Genomic DNA, 13,284 nt, shown 5'->3' with positions numbered 1-13,284 from the left:
GATACGGTGTTGGGCTGAGCTCACGCACTCGCGCACGTATGCAGAACGCGCGCGGTGCTGGTGGCAGGGCCGCTTTACGCCTGCAGGTCCTTGGCACGGACCTTCTTTTGGTTCTTCTTCCGCTTCTCCTTGCGGCGCTGGTTACGCGCCTTCTTCTGCGACTCCGACAGCCGCTGCACGCGGCCCACGTCGTCCACGCCATCGGGCGACTCGAAGCCGTCGCTCGACGTCGACGCCGTCGAGACCGGGGCCTGCGAGATGGACTTCCTGCTCTTGCTGCGCTTCTTCTTCTTGGGCTTCTTCTCCGTCGCCGCCTCCTCCATCTGCTTGGCCGCAGTCGTGAGCGTCACCACCGAAGCGTTCTTCTCCGTCATCTCCACCTTGAACGAGTGCGAGTCGTCGCCCTTGCTCGTGATCGTCACCGTCTTGCCCACCACCGTCTTGTTCGCCGTCGGCTGGCTCGTCACATTCGTCTCGACAACCGTCGAGCCGCCCGTCGTCGTAGTCGTCGTGGTCGTCGTAGTGGCCGGCTTGGCCTCCTCCTTGATCTCCTCGACCTTCGTCTCCTCCTTCTTCTCCTCAACCTTCTCCTCCTTCTCCTCCTCGACCTTCACCTCCTTCTCCTCCTCGACCTTCACCTCCTCAACCTTCTCGACCTTGGCCTCTTCAACCTTCTCCTCCTTTTTCTGCTCCACCTTGGTCTCAACCTTCACTTCCTCCACCTTCTTCTCTTCAACCTTGGCCTCCTTCTTCTCCTCAGCGACGGGGGCCTTCTTGGCGTCCATGGCGTTGTCCTTGATGGCGGACACCACGGCGGCGCCGAACGCGGCGTTCACGAGGGCCTTCTTGCCGTCCTGGGCCTTGTCCGAGAGCTTGGTCTTCTTCTCCTCGGCCTTGGGCTCGGGCTCCTGCGCGGGCTCCTCACTGGCGCTCTCGTCGCTGGCCGTCTGCTCCTGCTCCTCGTCCTTCTTCTGCTTGAGCTGCTGCTGCTTCTTGGCCTCCTTGAAGCGCTTGTCCACCTCTAGGTACTCGCGCAGCAGCTTGGCCACCGTCTCGGGGCGCTTCTTCTGCTGGTAGAACTTGAGCACGGCCTGCAGGAAGGCGTCCAGGCGCGGCTGGCGCTCCTCGGGCTTGGGCGAGAAGAAGAAGCCGCCCTTGGGCGGGAAGTCGAACTTGAAGCCGCGCTCGGCGGAGCGCAGCTTGTCGTAGAAGGCCAGGTACTTGCTGTAGCGGATGCCCACCGTCCAGGACGCGCCGTCCAGCGTCACCACGGTCGTGTACGCGTGGAAGGACGTGTAGTCGAAGCCCGTCACGCGCGCGGAGAGCGTGGCCAGCGAAGTCGCCATCGTGGTCGTCACTGCAATTACACTCTCGGAGACGTGTGCGCCCCAGGCCGAAGAATCTCGAATGGCCAGCCTCGAGCCAAGGTGAGTGGCTTAGCCAAAGGTGCTCGAGACCATGCGCAGGGCACGCCCTCCCTCGCCGGTGCGCAGAAAGTAGCCGGACTTGGATTTGCTGTCGTCGTGATGTGTCAAGCAGCACATTGGCGCTGGCATTGGTGCTGGGGACTGAAGCCAGGTCTATGCAGCCTCGCGCCTTGTTTGGCCAAATTCTACGCGCGCGGCACCATCTTCGACACTGCAGGCCCGACGATAGGGCGCGGCGGCCTGTGCAGGGCGAGCTCGGGCTTCCTCGCAGGCACGTCACCAAGCTGTGCGGCGGCTGGGCTGGCAGCGCTTCTACCTGGTCATCCACAGCATTGCATTGCCAGCTTCAGCATTTGCGCTGCCGGAAGGTCGCCATGTCTTTTGATGTGTGCCCACGATTGCAACACCAGTTGAATGGGCCTATCCGCGAATGGGTAAAATGACTTTTTCTTATCCGTGCATGGCTTGGCTTTGGTGGCGCTTCCTGGCGGCATGGCCCGACGGCTTCAGTCGCCGCCGGAAGAGCTCGATCTTGGTAGAAGCGATCTGCCCATATTGAAGACGCCCGCAGCTCGAGGCCAGGGTTCTTAGATTCCGACCGCTGGGCATTACTCTCGCTGCGTTCGTGATGATGCCCGTGGCGTGGCGGGCTGCCACGTACCAAGCCATCTTCAAGCTCTCCTGGCCCCAAGTTCTGGATCGCCTGGATGCAACAGGTGACGGCACGCTAGTGACGGCGCATTTAGCGCCCGAGTTGGACGCTGGACGTCCGCGTTGACACCGGGACAACCAGCACGCTTCTGTGAGCGTTCTGCCCGCGGGACGAGCCCAGAAATCGGTCTCAGATTGAGACAGACTGGCAGACACCGACGCGGCGACGGCGGCGAGCTCGGGCCGCCATTGACTCGGCCGCGATTCGGCGCTGAAAGCTTCGGCGAACGCTTTCGCGCGCGCACGACAGAGCACAATGTGCTGCACTGCGGATACCCCGCAAGAGTCGGTGGAGATGGCTTCGAGATCGGCTTGGCGTCGCAGCCAGCAGCGCTGGACTTGTATTTGCGATCTTCTGCGGCGTGGGTGACTTGGCTGCTGTCGGCGCTGGCCTTGTGGGCAGCCTTGATGCTGCTTGCTCACGGTGGTGGGGCCAGCACAGCGCGGGGCAGTGGTGTGCATTTGGTACGTGTGGCTACTTGTCTTCAGGACGAACTTACTTACATTATATCTTATATGTTACTACTGCTGCGCGGGCTGGCACTACACGATGATGCCGTCGCTCTGGCGCTGCGGCAAGGAGTACCGGGACGTGCCAATGTCGCAGTTGAACCCCTGGAAGAAGACCGGGTGGCGGTATCGCTGCAGGCGCAGGTTCAGTTCCTGTTCGGCGCGCAGCAGCTCAGCCTCGGCCGCCTCTGCGTCGGCCTTCGCGCGCGCCTCCGCATCAGCGCGAGCTTGTGCTTCGGCTGCCTCAGCCTTAGCCTTGTCCTCCGCTTCGGCTTGTGCTCGAGCGGCAGCCTCCTTCTCCTCCTGCTCCTTCTTGGCGGCGGCCGCGGCCTCCTGCTCCTCCTTCTCCTTCTCGGCAGCCGACGGGCCGAACGTGCCCATGCGGCGGAACCAGCTCACCACGGGGTTTTCAGACTCGGCTTCCGTTTTGGTTGGTTCAGTGGCGGTATCCTCTTCATCATCGTCCTCCTCCGACGATGAAGACTCGCCATCTTGGACGGACTCCTCTGACGCTGGCACCTCCGTTTCGGTCGTTTCGGTCGTACAAGCCGCAGATGAATCCTCCTGTGCGACGACGTCCTGCTCGGGCTCCGTAACTGGTGCGTCGGCACTGGCCACCACCGGCTCGACGAAAGCCACTTCTTGCGCGACTATCGTAACGCCCTCGGACACCTCCGAAACAGCCACCATAGTCTCAGCAGGCTGAGCGGCGGCAGCGGAGGGCTCAACCTGTGCGATTGGATCCAGCGGTGCCGCGGGCTTGTCTTCCTCGGTCGGAGCAGCAAGGTTCTCCTCACTCTCGGGGACGGCGATCTCCTGGGTCCCCACTGTCAGTGTCGTGTCCGCAGCTTGGATTTCCTCCTCCTTGGCGTCGACAGGCTGTTGGTTGTCGGTAGCGTCCTCCACCTCGACAACCTCGGCCTCCTCGTTGGCATCGGCGGGCTGCTCTACCGTCAGCTGCTCCATCTCTTTGGGCTTGGCCTGCTCCTCCTTGGCGGCCTTGGCCTTCTCGACGTTCTCCTTCATCGTCGACACCACCGCGGCCTGAATGGCTCCGTTGACGAGCGTTCGGCGACGCAGCATGGCGATGTAGTTCTTGGCAACGGCACCGCCGGTCAGCTCCGGGTCGTGCTGGGTCGGCTCCAGCGGGGCCTTGCCCGACTGCGACTTGGGCGAGGCAATGGCCTCCTCGACCGCAGCAGGCTTCTCCTCGAGCTCGAGCTCGACGTTATTCTCCTGAACCGCAGGAGCCCCCTGCTCGGATTTGACCTCCCGGGTCACTTCCACTTCAACGTCCTCCGCTTCAACTTGGTTGTCCTCTTCCACAACTTCAGTTTTCTCAGAGTGGTCCTCCTCGGCGTGATCGTGTTCGTCACTCTCGTGGCCACTCTCCAGGAAGTCGTCGTCGTCGTCGTGGCCGGGCAGGGGCGTGTCCAGCAGCAGCTCCTCGGCCACGGAGCTGCCCTCGCTGGCCGTGCGCTCCTCGTCGTCCTTGAGGTCCAGGTGCTCGGGGATCTGCAGCAGCTCGCCCAGCAGCGCCTCCATGCGCTTGGGGTGGCCGCGCATGTCGAAGTAGGCCAGCGTGCTCAGCAGGAAGTCGTCCAGCTGCTCCTGCCGCTCCTCGGGCGGCGGCGAGAAGAAGAGCCCGCCCTTGGGCGGGAAGTCCACGTTGAAGTGCTTCTCGAGCGCCGTGAGCCGCGTGTAGAACTGGTAGAACGTGTTGTAGCGGATGGCCAGCGTCCACACGCGGCCGTCCACCTCCACCTCCGTCGTGTAGGCGTGGAACGTGGTGTAGTCAAAGCCCGTCACGCGCGCGTCGATCTCCCTCATGGCTCGTGCTGCTTGGGTGCGAACCAGACTCTAACTTGCAGTCGCCCGCTTGACCGAATCAGCGCAGATCGGAAAGTGAGGCGATGCAGCCATTGGAGTTTTGCCGACCTGCAGCGGCATGCGAAGAAGGCCTTGGATGGCCTCGCCCACATGGCCACAAAGCTCTCGCTGCTGAACAGAGCGGCCATCTTGAAGTTGAAACGATCGCTGGTTGAATGATCTTAGCCGGGCCGCTGACAAAACGTGCACACATAACGTGGCTGCTGCAGATCTTTTTCAAGTGAAGGCGTCGACGTTGCAGCGGCGGGAGTTCGCATGCAGGCGATGTACACATACAGTATCACGCAGTCTCCACGATGTCGGTGTATCGGGCGAGAAGGTTGGCGACGACCAAAAAAATGTCAATTCCACAATCTGGTTGTATTGCAAATGTTGCCATCGTTGTGAAACCACCCGATCAAATTTGTGTGGCATTGTATGGTAGTTCTGCCAACGCCATTGTATATCTCCCGTGTTGTTAGAAGATACGCAATATCCTCATGACCACCGGGCACACATCATCTGGGGTAGTGTTCACAATTCCTTTTTAACAAAAATATGTTTAATTTGACATGTTAACATATTTTTTGCCAAGTGTGCCACCCGCTTCGTTAGTCGCACGTGAATTGAGAAACCAGAGCGCAACCTGTCGAAGAGGGGCGACTCGTCCAACGAGGGAGGCTGCAGAGAGCGTTTGAGACCTTCTGCGGGTGGACCAAGAGGAAAATGATGGAAACCAGTTCCTGAAGCGGATTCGATTATAGACTGCGGAGCTTCTCGACGTCAACATCTGCGCTACGACTTGCGGCGACAGCGCCCGAAAATACATTTACCCTCGTCAAAATGCAAGTAGCGTGTGTTCAGCGGCAGATGTTGCCTTCGGCGACCCAGGTTGGGCTGGTGCCGCCGATACAGTAAGTTCACGTGGCCCCTCAAGTAATGGTGCACCTTTTGTCACTCTGACGATCCGCGTACTATTATTTTTAAGATGGAGGGTGGCTAAAATGTCGCTATTTTTGAAAAAAATCGCAAATTTGCATACGTCAGGAGTTGCGGCTGGGCTAAAAATCGGGCGGATAATTCGGCCGGAGGTAAAAGGCAAGTGAAAAGACTGCAACTTGCTCCGACACTTGCGGGAAGATCGCCATCGGCCCGTTTGCCGCGCGACTTAGCCTTTTCAAATACGGCTCGGTTGGCCAAGCACTTCCGACGGGCTTCCGGGGGCGTTGCGGTACTCTTCACCAAATTTGCGCGCTCATTTGAGCCGAGCTCTGGCAGCCCTGTGAATTGTGACAGTGATGGCTGACGCGCGCCGCGCCGTTCCACCCGAGTGGCGCCGCAACACGGGCCGAAGCTCGTTTTTGCCGGGGCACAGAGTTTTTTCGCCCAGCGGCAAATCCGATCGCGGGCTGCTGTCTCAGAGCCGCATGGTCAATTGTGTACAAAAAGCACTTTGACCCGGATGTCCACACGTTGAAGTGATCCATCTGAGATCGACGCATTGCGATCTAGACGATCTAGATTGGATCGTCCAGATGCGGATCCACTGCAAGGAGGGGCGGTTACTGGCGTCACTAACTTTGGAGCCATGTGGAAAAACTGAAGATACAGTAGCTAAATGGACAAATAGTATTATGGGCGAGCGATTGCCGCCTTATCTGCGCGCGAGCACCATGGGCAGCAGCAGCGCCACACAGAGCACCACCAGGTTCGTCTTCTTCATGCAGCGGCGCCGCACGAACGCGAGCAGCGACTTGGGCAGGTACGCCGCGAGCCAGGACGATGCGCTGCTGCTGCTGACCGCGAGGTCCTGCTCCTCCTTCTTCTCCACCTCCTGCTTCGGCGCACCAGCGCTCGTGTCAGCCAGGCTCTTTTTGGCGGCCTGCGGCTCTGATGATACGGGCTCCTCCTTCTGAGCAATCGGCTCGACGACTGGCTGCGGCTCGGGCAGCACCGCTTCCGGTTGCTCTGCCCGGGGCTCAGCGGCAGTCTCTGCTGCTACTGCTGCTACCTCCTGGGCGATGGCCGCCGCTTCTTCAGCACTCGCAACCTCTTCAGGAGCAGAAGGCTCTGTCTCCGTGGCTGCTTGTTCCTCGACGGGAGCAGGTTCCTCCTCCTGCTTCACCTCAAGTGCCGCCTCCGCTTCCTCCGCAGGAGCGGGCGTCTCCACGTCGTCTTCGTGGGCAATGGCAGTCTCCACCTCCTCCACCGGACGAGCCTCGTCAGCTACTGGACTGGCAAGCTGCACCGGCTCGGGGGCCGCAACGACCTCCACCTTTTTGGCAGCAGCAGCAGAAACAGCTTCTGGCTTCGTATCTTGGACAGGATCTTGTTCGGCCGGTCCAGCAGGAGCTGCGTCTGCTGCGCCCTTGGCCTCGGCTGCGACTGGTTGTGTCTTCTCCTTCTCCTCCTGCTCCTGCTCCTCCTGCTCGAGGCTGAAGCTGTCGGAGCTGCTGGGCGGCTCGTGCATGGGCTCGTCCAGCACGCTCTCGGTGCTCGTGGACACGTCGTCGTCCTCGTGCTCGGGCGAGCGGAGGTGGCGCGGCACCTTGAGCAGGTCGCACAGCAGCTCCTCGATCTCCGCGGGGTGGCCGCGCGCTGCGTAGTGGGCCAGCACCTGCTGCAGGAAGGCCTCGAGCTGCTCCTGGCGCTCCTCGGGCTTGGGCGTAAAGAAGAGCGTGCCCTTGGGCGGGAACGCGGCGTGGAAGGCCTTGTCGGCCAGCAGCAGCTGGTCGTAGAACTCGTGGAACTTGCTGTAGCGCAGCCCCAGCCGCCAACGGTGGCCGTCCACGTTCACCTCCGTCGTGTACGCGTGGAAGGACGAGTGGTAGAAGCCCGTGACGTGCGCCGAGATGGCCTTCATCCTGACTGCCTGGACTCGGCTGGGGGGGCGGACGTGTGCGCGCTACAGCGCAAAAGCGAAAGTGCCAGCCACTCGACACTGGAGTCCACGCCCGCGGTGGACGCGTCAGGCAGCGGCAATTTTTTGCTGCAATGCTTATCTGGCCCTTTTTCTCGCAAATCAGCTCCACCGCGCGCCCTGTTTCCGGCCAGATCATGGGCGAGCGGCGCCGCCTTTGCGACACCTTGAAGGCGGAGGTGACGGGGCGCGGGGCAACGCGTTGCTCATGGGGAGGCAGCGAGCGCGGCGCTTGACTTACGCGGCGGAAATCAAGGGCGCTAATGGCATGTAACGAGGCATTTCGGGGCGCTTGCTGCTTGGGGTCAGATAACTTTAGGATTGTTTGGATATTTTTTCAGAAATTTACCATATGTGACAGTGTAGGCTCACGCTCCGAATAGTGGCCCCGATCTTGAGCGGCCGTTGAAGCGAGTGGTCAAGGGCAGCAATGCTGCTCAAGACTCCCGTTCACAGCCCCTTCAGTGAGGCTTGCGCATTAGAAGTCAATGTCGTAGTCGACACCTGGCCAGACACGCTCATAACGCACTTTAGTAGATCTGCAGCCAAAAGTACAAGGAACCGGCGGCGGCCTCACCGTAATGCATCAGCGGCATTTGCAAGATGAACACGGTCCACACGAATAAGTGGCCTTGCAAGAGGCGCCACTGCGACTCAAAGACGAACGCAAGCTGGTAGAGGGGGCAGACCCCAAACTGCTTGGTGAGAAGTACAAGCAGGCCGGCGAACCCTGCGATCTCGACTGTCCCGAACAAAAGGATGTTGATAACATCCTGGTCCAACTTCTCGGGGGTTGATGCTGCTGTTTGCGGGTAATATGCCGCCACTGGAAGATTGAAAAGAATGAACAGGTATACAGCGTAGAGCATCGGCAGAATACACTCAATGTACTCGGTCAAGAGAAGGTATTCCGAATGAAAGAGGGCTTGAAGTGCATCCCACACAGCCTGCTCCATCTCCGTTTGGGACGTACGAGTACGTAGACAATTGGCCGAAAGGCTAGGCGTCAACGTCGTGGTGCGATAGCGCTCAAAGTCTTGACCAGCTTGAAATATCTGAGCTTGTTTCGGGCTCACTGTGGCAGACGAAGGTAGTGTAGGCAACGCAGTATTGCGGACCATATTATGGCTAGTAGTCCGAAAGGTGTTCATGAAAGCTGTGCTTTCATCTGATAGAGGCAGAGGAAAGGGAGCAAAGACTCGAATACGGCAGCCATGCCACGAATCATCGCAGGACTTTTCGAAAACTCCCCGCACCATTCCTGGTAAGTCCTCAATGTAGCTCTTGTCACTTGATCGCCGCTTCATCCGAGTCTTTTTAACGGCTTTGGCTTGCTTGAAAATATCACGCAGTGCAACTAGAACGTGAAAACTGTCGAACGCAATAATGAAGACCGTAGTGGCGATCGATTTCGACATCTGCATGCAAATTGCCACGTAAAAAACGTTGAAAACATCCACCGAGAAAACCACCGTCGGTCCAACGAATTCATGGAGACCTTCCGCTGCCATCGCAAGGATAATCTTGGTGACCTTCTTGAAAAGTGGCAACACAATGATAAATATCGTTGGCTGGGTCCCCGATAGGTGATAACATACTGCGGTAAACGCCGGATACGCCATCGCCACAGCCCCCTTGGCAAAAAGAATAATTGCTTGAGCCTGAAGCTGCTGACGAAGTACCGGAGACTCGACAAGCAGTCGACGGCCAATTACCAGAAGTGTAAATACCCACCCTAAAACCATATAGGGCCCCACCATGATAATATATCCAAACGGAATCGGGAAGGCCCACATGGCAGCAACAAACATCGCCACTGATATGTCGGTAGCAGCGGTCCCCAACGCGATGACAATAGCTCCGCAATTTGAAATAGTCCCTGGTAGTATTTGCTCCTGTACTTGAGCGACAGCGCCTACTGTCACGGTAGCTGTTGCCAGGAAATACCGAATCCAAAAGGCGTAATTTGCTTGCCATCCTTCCGAAGGGGACTTCAGAGGTATACTGTCGATCAGCAGGGTCACGACTACCGCAGGAATTGGCGAAATAATGCAAACAGCAATCGCGCGTAGCAGCGAAGTTCGCTGATAGTTGTCGCGAAATGCCAGCAGCCGCTCGACCGAGTACTCGCTTCGGTGCCCGATGTGGCTTCGATGCCACAATGCCGCTATCCAGTTGTACACTGCAGCAAATATGCTGAGCTTTGCCTTTACCTCCTGCGCTTGGGCCTGGGGCCGGACCTTCGTCGAGTAGAGAATCATGAGCTGCGGTCTTTGCCACGTCTAAAAACAAAATGGCACGAATAAACAAGGTGTTAGAGGCTGAGTAGGGAGGATTTCCGTTGCTTGATCGAATTCCGTCGTCGCTGTAAAGTGAGGATGTAATGTCAAGGTTGATGAGTCAAAGCATACAAGTCTTCATAGTCTTCAATGAAGACTAACACACCCACATACTTAAAGTAGTGCATTAAATAGTTTCATACGTCCTGTTTTCCATGTGCAAGTAGGTGAAGGAAGAGTGACTTCGACACGAATCAACTGGAGTCTCCTCCCCTGACTCGAGTGCGTTATTACCAGCTTCAACACTGGGGCTGAGCACAGACCAGTCACTGCTCGCAGACGCTAACATGGGCACGCTGCGAGTCATTGCGCGGCCTACTGGCATCACATTTGAGTCTTCCTTTTCCATTTCTCGACGGGCGCGTTGCGCTTGCCGACGCGCTTTCCAGATCGAGCTCAGCGCCACGATCAGTAGCATGAATTCCATCGCCACAAGAAGCACAGGCGCCAGCAGATCGATACCTTTGCGCTCAACGTACTTGGCCGAGTTTCGTACGAGGAAACTAACAGCCACGAGGTATCTGAGACGCTCAGCGAGGTACGTGGCGCCAGTGATGTCCACTGCGTCCACGTAGGCGATCATGGCGTGCAGAACGCAGACGACCAGGAGGAAGTAGACGACGATAAAATTCTTGCTCGCCTCCGTCGTAGAAACGACCAGGTGGACGATGCCCAGTGGCGCGAGGAAGTCGTTGAAGCGGTCCCAAAACACCTGCAGCGCGATACTCGCCTTCTCATTTCGGGACCCCTTGATGGCGTCGGCTCCGGGCAGCCCAACTGCGGACCGACCAAGGCCCTGCAGTGCTCGACCCAAACTGTCGACAGCTCGTGCTGCTGCGATTGCACAGATAAGATCCGCCACCAGCGCGTTCACGCCTCTTTTGAATGTGTACAGGTTGGCCTGGACAAAGACAACGGCGAACACGTAGATGGACACGGGTAGCAGCATTAACTTTGCGGCTACGACGCCCACCGCAAAGTAGTTCGGACTGTCGTCACTGCTCTGTTGCCTTCCCACGCGGTATTCCTCGCGCGTTTGGACGAGTACAAGACATACCACCGAGCAAGCAGCGAGACGCCCAGCACTGTGGAAAACCCAATAGCGAAATTCACTGCAGTTCTGTCCACTTGGTCCATGAGTTGATTTTCATCGCTAGCAGTCGCTTCCGCTCCCAACAGACTCCGCATGACTTGCATCTCAGCGGCGTCCGTGGTCTCGTAAAAGTTGAGCACCACTAGCACCGAATACGCGCAGTCAAGGAAGGCGTAAATCCACTCCTTGCGTGGAACTCCCTCAAGAACGGCTTTCTTCCGGACCCCGAGGCGTTTGAGCTCAAGACACTGCTTCACGACGCTCTCCGATCGTTCTGGTGGCATGCGATGAGGATCATGATCCACTGCTCGACACTCGCCTGGAGTTACAGCAGCGACCTCGACGCCTTGACCACGCTGCTCGGTGGGGCTTGGGAAGAACTCGCTGCTTGGAGTGCAGCCATTAGCATTAGTTGGCGTCAACGTGAGTCTCCGAGCCCTCGCTACTCGTCTCCGTTCACGGCGCGCGTGACGACCTTCGTGCAGCCGAAACGCAGTAAGCACGACGTCGGCGCCTGCGATGTTGTCACGGAACTATACTGTTCCGTGAAGGTAAGTTTGTAGAAGAAAGCAACGGACGACCCTAAAGGCAAAGATCGTGAAGCCACTCGAGCCGAGATCTCGAAACCACTCGAGAAGATCTCGCGACCCTCGGCAGTAGGTAGAGCTAGCGAGCCCCCACAATACACACTTTGATATTTTCCCTCTATTGCAATAGTCCTGCCAACAACGTCTACAAGCTCAGTATCGCCTGGCGGAGTCCCTGTCAAAGTCCTCCGTCCGTATCCTTCTCCTACGCTTCCTCCGACCGCAACGTGGTGCCCCTAAACGAAGTCCTGTCTGGACGGGGGTTCACCATTAGAAACGTCGTTTGTACATCTTTCATCGTTCATATACGTACTGGTTCGACTCGGCGTTACTGCTGACTTAGTTTAAAAAAAGTGTTGAGAATGTATGAAATGTATGGCTGAGCTCAGATTTCTTTAACTGGTACGACTAAAATGCTCCTTGGTCTACAGAGCGAGCCATGAATACTGTATCTTCCTGGTGGGCACGCTACGCTAACGGACACCACGTGTGTGTTATATTCTGCTTGGCGCATTAGCTCGGAAGTTTGCTGCATTGCGGGTGCGGCATCCGCAATGCAGCAAATCTTGCAGGACATGTTGTCCTGCAAAAGCACTAAAGATTGACTTTGCCAAGCTTGTGCCAATAATACTAGATTTTGTGTAGGATTTGACGCCGGGATGTTTCGATTTGGAAAATACAGGACATTCCGTCCTGCGCTTATGCTCGTGAGCCAGATCGATGTCCTGCAAAATCTGGAGAATGATTCTTGAACGGATTTTACAGGACATTACCAGGACACACAAAATTGTAGTATTTTGTCCAATCAGAATTAAATTAACATAGCATCGCAGTTTTGCCTGTGTTTGGCCTCACCGCAACAGCAAACATGCCATAGGCTGCCCCACCTGCACAATAGTATAACTTTACCTCTTCATCATCAAGAAAAGCTGGCCGAGACTGGGCCGGCGTAGGCGGTTGTAATTTATTGCCGAGTCGGCGTTGAAGCACGCTAATACGACCAGCTCTTCTTCGACAAGGACATCGTCAGCGATATGGCGCTCAACAAAAGTCTAATTCTATGCTCACCACCCACGCCGATGACTCCGTCCTACTCGTATCAGGAAACAAAGTGGCCGAGGGCTTCGAGTACAGGTGATTCGGTCTCGGGTGGCATGCTGGCCTGGATCTCGACGGGCAGGAGATGACGCGCGCAGACCAGCAACCATCAAGACTGAGGGCTCGCTACGGTAGCGTCGTGGGCGACTTCGTTGAGGACGATCACGATCACGACAACTAGCTGGTACGGCAGCTCTGGTATGGGCGTTCGGCGGAGGCTCAAACGTGGGCGGCTTCAGCGGGTCAGACCCTAAGGGAAGGTGCTGCAATTGCTCTTCGCTATCCAGGGACTTTACACATACAACGGTCATGGCAAGCGTCGACACAGCGTGTGCCCCCGCAATTAAATGTTGCGATTAGCAATGGGTAATGGAGAGCTATTGTTTGTACATCTTTCAGCGTTCATATACGTACTGGTTCGACTCGGCGTTACTGGTGACTTAGTTAAAAAAAAGGTGTTGAGAATGTATGAAATGTATGGCTGAGCTTAGATTTCTTTAACTGGTACGACTAAAATGCTCCTTGGTCTACAGAGCGAGCCATGAATACTGTATCTTCCTGGTGGGCACGCTACGCTAACGGACACCACGTGTGTGTTATATTCTGCTTGGCGCATTAGCTCGGAAGTTTGCTGCATTGCGGGTGCGGCATCCGCAATGCAGCAAATCTTGCAGGACATGTTGTCCTGCAAAAGCACTAAAGATTGACTTTGCCAAGCTTGTGCCAATAA

General features: G+C 57.2%; 5 protein-coding genes across 5 annotated transcripts; all 5 read right to left on the bottom strand.

Annotated features, from left to right (window-relative positions):
* Positions 1-24: 24 nt before the first annotated feature.
* Positions 25-1,346, bottom strand: PHYSODRAFT_359907 (hypothetical protein; the record flags this gene model as incomplete). The annotated part of the gene is made up of 1 exon (XM_009524849.1): positions 25-1,346. The coding sequence occupies one exon, from the start codon at positions 1,344-1,346 to the stop codon at positions 75-77; it is 1,272 nt and encodes a 423-aa protein (XP_009523144.1). The 3' UTR covers positions 25-74.
* Positions 1,347-1,877: 531 nt separating this feature from the next.
* On the bottom strand, positions 1,878-4,478 carry PHYSODRAFT_328528 (hypothetical protein; the record flags this gene model as incomplete). The annotated part of the gene is made up of 4 exons (XM_009524848.1): positions 1,878-1,973; positions 2,040-2,188; positions 2,299-2,552; positions 2,686-4,478. 4 exons carry the CDS (start codon positions 4,476-4,478, stop codon positions 1,878-1,880), a joined length of 2,292 nt encoding a protein of 763 aa, XP_009523143.1.
* A 1,655-nt stretch (positions 4,479-6,133) lies between these two features.
* Positions 6,134-7,421, bottom strand: PHYSODRAFT_285409 (hypothetical protein). Its single transcript, XM_009524847.1, has one exon. It carries the CDS (start codon positions 7,378-7,380, stop codon positions 6,172-6,174), a length of 1,209 nt encoding a protein of 402 aa, XP_009523142.1. The 5' UTR covers positions 7,381-7,421; the 3' UTR covers positions 6,134-6,171.
* Positions 7,422-8,012: 591 nt separating this feature from the next.
* Positions 8,013-9,641, bottom strand: PHYSODRAFT_407887 (hypothetical protein; the record flags this gene model as incomplete). Its single annotated transcript, XM_009524846.1, has 1 exon — positions 8,013-9,641. A coding segment is annotated over one exon (1,629 nt), but the record flags the coding sequence as incomplete, so codon positions are not given.
* Positions 9,642-10,100: 459 nt separating this feature from the next.
* On the bottom strand, positions 10,101-11,153 carry PHYSODRAFT_245930 (hypothetical protein; the record flags this gene model as incomplete). The annotated part of the gene is made up of 3 exons (XM_009524845.1): positions 10,101-10,171; positions 10,239-10,786; positions 10,834-11,153. The coding sequence occupies 3 exons, from the start codon at positions 11,151-11,153 to the stop codon at positions 10,101-10,103; spliced, it is 939 nt and encodes a 312-aa protein (XP_009523140.1).
* Positions 11,154-13,284: the final 2,131 nt, after the last annotated feature.

This window comes from Phytophthora sojae (assembly GCF_000149755.1).
Source record: "Phytophthora sojae unplaced genomic scaffold PHYSOscaffold_3, whole genome shotgun sequence".
NCBI lineage: Eukaryota > Oomycota > Peronosporomycetes > Peronosporales > Peronosporaceae > Phytophthora > Phytophthora sojae.
The sequence above is the reverse complement of the archived record's forward strand: the minus strand, read 5'-3'. Positions and strand labels throughout refer to the sequence as shown.